This window comes from Neomonachus schauinslandi, chromosome 1, assembly GCF_002201575.2.
Source record: "Neomonachus schauinslandi chromosome 1, ASM220157v2, whole genome shotgun sequence".
In the NCBI taxonomy this organism is placed as follows: Eukaryota; Metazoa; Chordata; class Mammalia; order Carnivora; family Phocidae; genus Neomonachus; species Neomonachus schauinslandi.
The window spans coordinates 201088278-201095816 of record NC_058403.1 but is presented as its reverse complement, the minus strand read 5'-3'; the positions used below and the strand labels follow the sequence as shown (position 1 = coordinate 201095816).

The 7539-nt window shown below is 50.1% G+C and overlaps 1 protein-coding gene across 2 annotated transcripts in view; it reads left to right on the top strand.

Annotated features, from left to right (window-relative positions):
- The first annotated feature begins 28 nt into the window (after positions 1-28).
- The window catches only part of UPF1 (UPF1 RNA helicase and ATPase), a 36720-nt gene continuing 29209 nt past the window's right edge, over positions 29-7539 (top strand). For both annotated transcript variants that reach the window (XM_021683247.2, XM_021683246.2), the window contains exon 1: positions 29-507. In XM_021683247.2, the coding sequence (XP_021538922.1) occupies positions 277-507 (231 nt within the window). In that variant the 5' untranslated portion in view covers positions 29-276. The remainder of the gene's footprint in view (positions 508-7539) is intronic.

The following is a 7539-nucleotide window of genomic DNA, read 5'->3' as shown; positions in this document are numbered from 1 at the left end:
TCTCGGAACAACCAGTTGAGGAGGCGGTTCCTGCCGGGGGCTGCGAGCGGCGGGCGGCTCCGAGGGGAGCAGCGGCGCTGAGGGGCTCAGCGGCAGCGGCGGCGGCTCGGCACGCGTGGCTCTTGGTCCGGCTCGCGCCGCGGCGGGCGTTTCAACCCGGTTCAGCAGCGTGGGCGCGGCGGCGGCGGCGGCCCGAGGCCTGCGGCCTAGGCCTCAGCGCGGCGGCGGGCTCGAGTGCGGCGCGGAGCCGGCCTGAGGGCCCTACTCGGCGGCACCATGAGCGTGGAGGCGTACGGGCCCAGTTCTCAGACGCTCACCTTCCTGGACACCGAGGAAGCCGAGCTGCTCGGCGCCGACACACAGGGCTCGGAGTTCGAGTTCACCGACTTTACCCTCCCCAGCCAGACGCAGACGCCCCCGGGTGGCCCCGGCGGCCCCGGAGGAGGTGGCGCGGGCGGCCCGGTCGGCGCGGGCGCGGGTTCTGCGGCCGGACAGCTGGACGCGCAGGTGAGCGGCACATGGCGGCGCCGGAAGCCAGGGCCGGGCCTCGGCGCCCGGTAACCTGCCCCGGGTCCCGCACTCTGGCCGGGTTCGGAGTAACCTGTCGCTGGTCCTCCACTCAGGCTCGGCCCGGGCTGACCTTCCCCGGGTCCCCCAATTCCGGCCGGGTTCGGAGTAACCTGCCTCGGTTCTCGGTCTCCAGCCGGGCCCGGGGAGACCTGTTTCGAGTCCGGCTTTGGTTGGGTCTGTGTGATTTGCTCAGAATCTGCCTCAGGCTGCGTCTTAGGTCACCTGCCCGAAGTCCCTTCCGGGCGTGTCCGAGGTGACCTGCCCTCGGTCCGTCCCTAGCCAGGTCGGGGGTGACCTGTCTCCGAGTTAACCTCCTGCTGGGTCCGTGCCCTGCTCAAGCCAGCTCCCGGGGTGGTGATCTACCCCGGTTCCCCCTCTGGCCGATCCGTCCTCCCTGCCCCACCCCCCCACCCCCCTACCCCCCTAATCATGCCCACTGAGCCGCGGGTTCAAATTTCCCCGGGCCCAGGGACGCTGGAGATGGGAGGGTCGAAGCTCCCGGAGCAGAAACGGAATTTTTGCTTCCAGTGGAGAATCCCATACTTGCTGGCTATTAAGATTATTCAAGAGTCAGGTTGCGTTTTGTTTTTCCTCCTTACATTGCCTGTTGCTGAAACCGACCTGTTATGTAATTCCACAGCCCTGCCTTGGAAAAGTTAGGTTTGAGTTTGTTCCTCAAGTGGGGCAGTGATAGTGGGTTTTACGTAAGTGGTACTGCCACGTTGGAAAATTTTGTTTTCAATGATGTGAATGTTTAGGGAAAGCTACTTAGGTATTTTAAGTTTGGGTTGTGTTATGGGAAGTATCATGCTCACACTTCTTGGAAGGCAGCTATGCTCACCACTATACCACCAACGCCTGCTCACACTTCTTGAACCTAGGTCCCTGCCCTGGAGTGGCAGAGGGGACTGGCAGGGGTCTTGGGCTGGGATCCCTTGTCACAGGGGTCCCTTGGCGTGAGGACCCACTGTCAGGGCTGGGGGAGCCACCCCATCTCAGCCAGAGTGAGCTCAGACTCTGTCCTTGGGGGAGGAGGGCTTGCATTCTGGTTGATTGAGTCACTCCCGTGGGTAGACCACCCACTTGGATTTTCTTTTAGCCCCTAATAGAAGCAGAAAACATTTGACTCATTCTAACCCCAGATTCCTTAAAAATAGACGCCTGATGGGCGGAGCATCAGGGAGAACAGGTGTGCGAGTATGTATGTGTTTTCAGTTTGGTGTACATATGGTGGAGGAAGGTAGAGACTTGGAGAGTTTGCTTGGAGAAGTGAATGAGCTGTTGGAGGCTCATAATAACACCTGTAGTTTCATACTCTGTAGACTTCTCTGTTCCCACAGCTGTAAAAAGGGGGTGTAAGGAGTTTTATTTTTGTTATTTTTAAACATAGATGAAATCTGGACTTATGTTTAGATGGATCAGATAAGCGCTGTCTATAACTTGTGTCCAGTGTGTCCAGAAGGCTGAGGAGAAAGATTTCTCAGTTGAGCGGTGTGCCATGATTCATGGCAGCTCAGGATTGGGAACGGTAATTGTTTTATTGCAAATTCTTTTTAAACTGTAACTAATATAATACAGCAGTTCTGACTTCTAGTTTTGTTCCTTGCAGTCCGTTTGCGATTAATTGCAGGGTGTGTCCTTCTCTTTAAGTTGAAATAATCTATTTTTCTGCGCCTGGACACTGAGCTGTATAAAATAAGAGCCTTAAAACTCTCCACCGAAGGTAGATGTTGCAGTTGAGCTCACTTGAGTTCTGATGACATCGAAAGGGTTTATCCTTCCTTGCCTTTAATTAACTCTAATGAGCCACTCACCTGTAGCCTAACTTTTGTGTTTGGGGATTGGGAGTAATATCCTTTGTATTGCAAGAGAAGGCCCTGAATTTGGGGCAGGAAAGTCTGAGTAGAATTGGGAAGTAGAAAAAAGTTGATTATCTCCTGTGCCAGGTGGTAGCACTGGCTGCCTACAGCATTTGGGGTTTTTCTTATTTGTCTTTAGGAGTTGGCTGTGTAGCTAACTGTATGATGGGGCTTTCAGAAAGACTCAAAAAACCCATTCTGAATGCCTTTTGATTTTATCTTATTGGGTGAGTGGCTGTGACTTATCAAATGCTGTGCAGCCACCTCTGTTTCACAGCTTTCTGGAGATAGAATTCAGAGACCGTACGGTTTGCCCATTTAGAGTGTACAGTTCAGTACCTTTTAGTATATTCACAGGTGTGCAGCCATCTCCATAATCAATTTTTGGACATTTTCCTCACCTTAAAAAGAAACCCCACACCTCTTAGCCTGTCGGTTCTGCTTTCTCCAACCCCAGGCAACCACTAATCTTAATGTCTCAGGTTTACCTACTGTGGACATTTGATATAAATGACCATGTGTGGTCTTCTGTGTCTGGCTTCTTTCACTGAGCATGTTTTCAAGGTTCATCCATGTTGTAACACGTATCTACTCCCATTTCTTTCTGTGACTGAATAATATTTCACAGTACAGACAGACCACAATTTGTTTATCCACTTATCTGTTGGTGGATGTTTGGGTTGTTTCCACTTTTAGCTATTATAAACAGTGCTGCTGTGAACATTCGTGTGCAAGTTTCTGTGTGGCTGTAGGTGAGATTGCTGGGTTGTGTGGTAGCTCTGTGTGTAACCCTTCCAGGAGCTGCCAGACTGTTTCCTGACGTGCAGCCACATTTGATAACAGTTTTGTTGAGTTGGTTTTACCTGAAAGTTTGTTTAGAGGCAGAATGTGTGTACCTGCCAGAGTAGGAGAATGGCAGGCAAGGGTGACTCCTGCTGAGCTCTTGAGTCAGTTCAAGTAACATTTATTTTCTTGTATATGAAATAAAACTGGTATTTCTTAAAGCCCTTGAGATCCTGGGATGAAAAGTGCTGACATAGTCCTGCCAAGTGTCCTTAAGATACAAGGGACCATTTTCTTTTGCTTATCTGAGTCTTTTCTGGGCCATTCCCCCACTCCTCAAAGGGCAAGGAAAGGTAATTTCAGAAGCGCTTTGCATAATAGCTGGTGTTACAAACCTTCTGGCCTGCCTAGTTGAATATTTCCTTTTGATGGTCGCTGTTGTCATGTTTTCTTCAAATATGGGAATTATGGTAAAAATCTAAGTTGGGAACACTACCCAGCTTAAAAAAAAAAAAGGAATGAACTATTGATACACACAATGATGTGGATGCATCTCAGAATAATTACATTGAGTAAAAGAAGCACTCTGACAAAAAAAGAGTATGTACTCTGTGATTCTGTTCATATAAAGCTCTAGAAAGTGCTAGCTAACTAATAGTAATAGAAAGCAGATCAGTGGTTGGGAGAGGAAGGAAAAAAAGGAGGAAGGGATGACAAAGGGCATAAGGAGACTTGGTGATGGATGTATTCATTATCTTGATTGTGGGTGTTTACATATGTTGATGTATGTCAGTTTGTAAAATTGTACACTTTAAACCTGCACTCTTTATTGTATGTCAGTTATACCCCAGTGAAACTTAAAAGAAACACCACACAGAGGTATCACTACCCACTCATAAGAGTGGCTCAAATTTTTTAAAAGGCTGGATGGAAAACCACTTGGAAATTTCATACCTCGCTGGTGGAATGGTTCACACCCACCTCTGTGGCCCAGCAGAGAAACAAAGGTTGTCCCCACATGAGGCTGTTCTGAGCGTTTATAGCTGCTTCATTCATGAGAGCCCCAGACTGGAAACAACGCCAGGGGCCATCAACAGGTAAACAGATAAACAGAGGCTCCTCATCAGTTGTAGTTTTTTTTAAGTGGGCTCCGTGCCCAGCGTGGGGCTTCAACTCATGACCCTGAGATGAAGAGTTGCTTATTCTACCAACTGAGCAAGCCTGGTGCCCCCATCAGTTGTAGTCTTGTGTACATACACTTGGGCTTTTTTTTCCTATTTAAGTAGTAAGATACTTGGCTAAAGAGTTGCTACCTAGTCTTCAAAACCATAGTCCTGGCTGCCTTCAGAATTCATCATGGAAGGCTGTCCTTACATATTCATGATCAGCCAGGTAAACAGATCATCTTCTGCTTACTGGCTTGTAGCTTATGAAGAGGAGGAATGAGTTCGATACAGTCCAGGGGTTCCTGAAAGTGGTGAGTTTAAAATTTGAGTGGGACTTTTTCCATCTGGTTTTGTGAACACTCAGTTCAGCTGTGATATAAGCACACCTTGAGAAAATTGGAGATAAGACGCTGGTAACCTTGCAGGAGCTCTGGCAAGTGTTTGTCCGGCACTTTCCCCTTATTGGATTTCCCGGGTTTGTTTCCAAATGGCTAGGACTCTCTGGGCAATCAGGGGAGAGAAGGGGTTTCTGTGTCAGTCACATAAGTGAAATGACTTCTTACCTTATTTACCCCAATTTCTTAACTGAATCTTAAGATTCAGTATGATTGGGGGCAAAGTTAACACTAGTACAATATCAATATTAACTTAAAAAGTTCTCTTTCCAGCTCTCACAACGAAAGAAAAGGAGGCATTTCTTCTAGTAGCTTTATTGAGGTATGATCACATACTATAGAGTTTCTTGTTTGTATGTGTGCAATTCAGTGTTTCGTAGTAAATTTGGGGAGTTGTTCGATCGTCCCCCCGTTGTTCATTGTCTTTGATTCTCCTTCACTCTTCTTTTTCTTTCCTTCTCCTTCATTTTTGTTCCTGTTAATCTTTGTAGTGTCTCTTCAGCAGCTCTAATGTAGGGAAATGGAGTGACCCCGTGCTCAGCTACTCCCAGTCACATGTTGGGGAGATTCACCACCCTTGTGCTGGGCCCTCCACTTGAGTTCAGAGTCAGGAACTGAGACCTGGCCACACTGCTTTCAGGGTGAGCCTGGGAGTCCTCATATATCTGTTCATGTTTCCTTTTGTCCCCACTGTATAGGCTGTCAGGCCAACCTCTTCGGCCCGGTCCTTGGCTCTTGGCCCTCTCAGCAGTTCCTGCTTCCTTGCCTTGCTGTGCTCTCTGAGCACTGGGGGTCAAAGTGAATCCTTTGCCATCCGTAACTGTTTTGTTAGAAATGACAGGTGCTGCCCAGACTGCAGTTGACCTTAGGGATCATGAGGGCCCAGGAGAGGGAGTGGTTTGTCCTGCACAGGGAAAGCCTTTGTGAGTAGTGGTCCTCGAGTTGTTCAGGAAGGCATGCCTGCTAGGCAGAGGGGTGGGCACGGGACACTACACTTGGCTTGGGGTAGAGGGAGAGTGGGTGCAGGCACAGGCTGGTATGCCATGCCATGGGGCTCGGGCTGGATCCTGGAGCCTCATGGAGCTGCTGGAGGGTGCCGTGACCTCAGTTGAGAGGAAGGGCCCTTAGATGCAGGTAGACCTGGCAGAGTGTGGATGAGGCCAGAGGGGAGCTCAGGCAGAGTGCATGGTGCTCAGACATGTGCCCCTGCGCACTATGCGTGTGTGTACCCGTGAGAGTGTGAGCTGCCACAGTACCAGGCGACCAGAGTGGCCACTCCTCCTGGGATGTGTTCACTGCACTGGATACCCTGTTGGCCCTGAGTCCTCAGAGGAATTATGGCTGGAGCAGACACGAGTTCCTGTCCGTGGTTTTCATCAGGGCCCATGATCCCCCAAGGGTGAGGCAGGGCTCCCCTCTGATGGGAGGTATGGGTGAGGGTGGTGCTGGTTAGCAGAGCCTTTGGAGGCCCTGCCCTGAGAGGAAGGGCAAGAGGCCCCAGCAGAGTAGCATGCATGGAGGCTGGAGGGGGCAGATGCTGGGCAGTGGCTCTCAGCTGAGGGGCAGTTGGGGTTGTCACCCTGGCAGGGTGGCAGGGTGGTCTTTCAGTGATGTGCGGTAGTCCTGACCACAGAGAAGGGTCATGACACCTCGCTCTGCTCAGTGGGACCCAGAACAGAGCGTGGCCTGGAAGGTGCAAAAGGGCAGTGAGTCTGGCTGAGTCTTCGGTGTTTCTTTCCAAGTCTCAGGGTCACGGCTCTCAGGGGGGCTTTGAACTCTTCTTGCCAGAGGAGCTTTCCTTGAGAGCAGAACCCTCCTTCCTCTGATAAACACCAGGATCCTGGGTCCTGGGACCCCATGCCTGGGAAAGGGTCATTATGCCGTTTATATATGTTGGTCTGGTAGCACCTTGTGAGCTGGCCTACCGAGCCAAGCCAGGCTTCTTAGGATCCCTGCAGACTGTTGCCAGGATGGCTTCTAGACATAGGCTGCTTGCTGAATTCTGTGGGCAGCCATTTGTCACAACTGAGGACGGCACCTTCCTGTCTGCTTAGCTCCTTGCAGAACTCAGCTGCCAGGGATGACAGTGAATCTGGGGAGGTGGCTCTCCTTATCCTGGATTGGAAGGCGTTTGGTCAGAGCTGTGCTTGTTTTCCATAACTCTTTTTGAGTGCATGGCTCCACAGAGTTAGCCCAGATCCCAGGAGGCCACCTCGTCCATCTGTATTGTGTAAAAATGTTGGTTATGAATTCTCTGTAAATAAAACAAACCCTGACCATCCATCTCCTCAATTCAGCAGTTGTGAAGATTTTCTTCTCCCCCTTTCTTTTCATTGCTGAAGAGTTCTAAAGCAAATCCAGCTTGTCATTTCACCCTTCCTTCTGAGGTTGAGCCATATGAGTTAGTGATACTCAGTCATTTTGACTTATCATATTTAGTATGCATTTCTAGAAACAAAAGGCATCTTTCTGTCATAGTACTGCTGTTGTCGGATGAACAGCACCAACAGTTTTTTGGGATCGTCTAATACGTGGGGCTTCTCTTTCTCCACAATCAGATTCTTCACTCGTCAGAAAATGTCTTGGCTTGGTCTGGTCCCCTGTGAGGTCCGCGTTAACGTGATTGTCTTGTCTCCTGGTCCTGCTCTCCAGGGCAGCCCCTCCCTCTTCCTTTCATGCCCCTGAGCTGGGGTTCAGTCTGGGTCATTGTCCTGTGATGTATCCTGGTTTTTGGATTGAGCCCCCCGTCAGATTCTAGCCTTTATG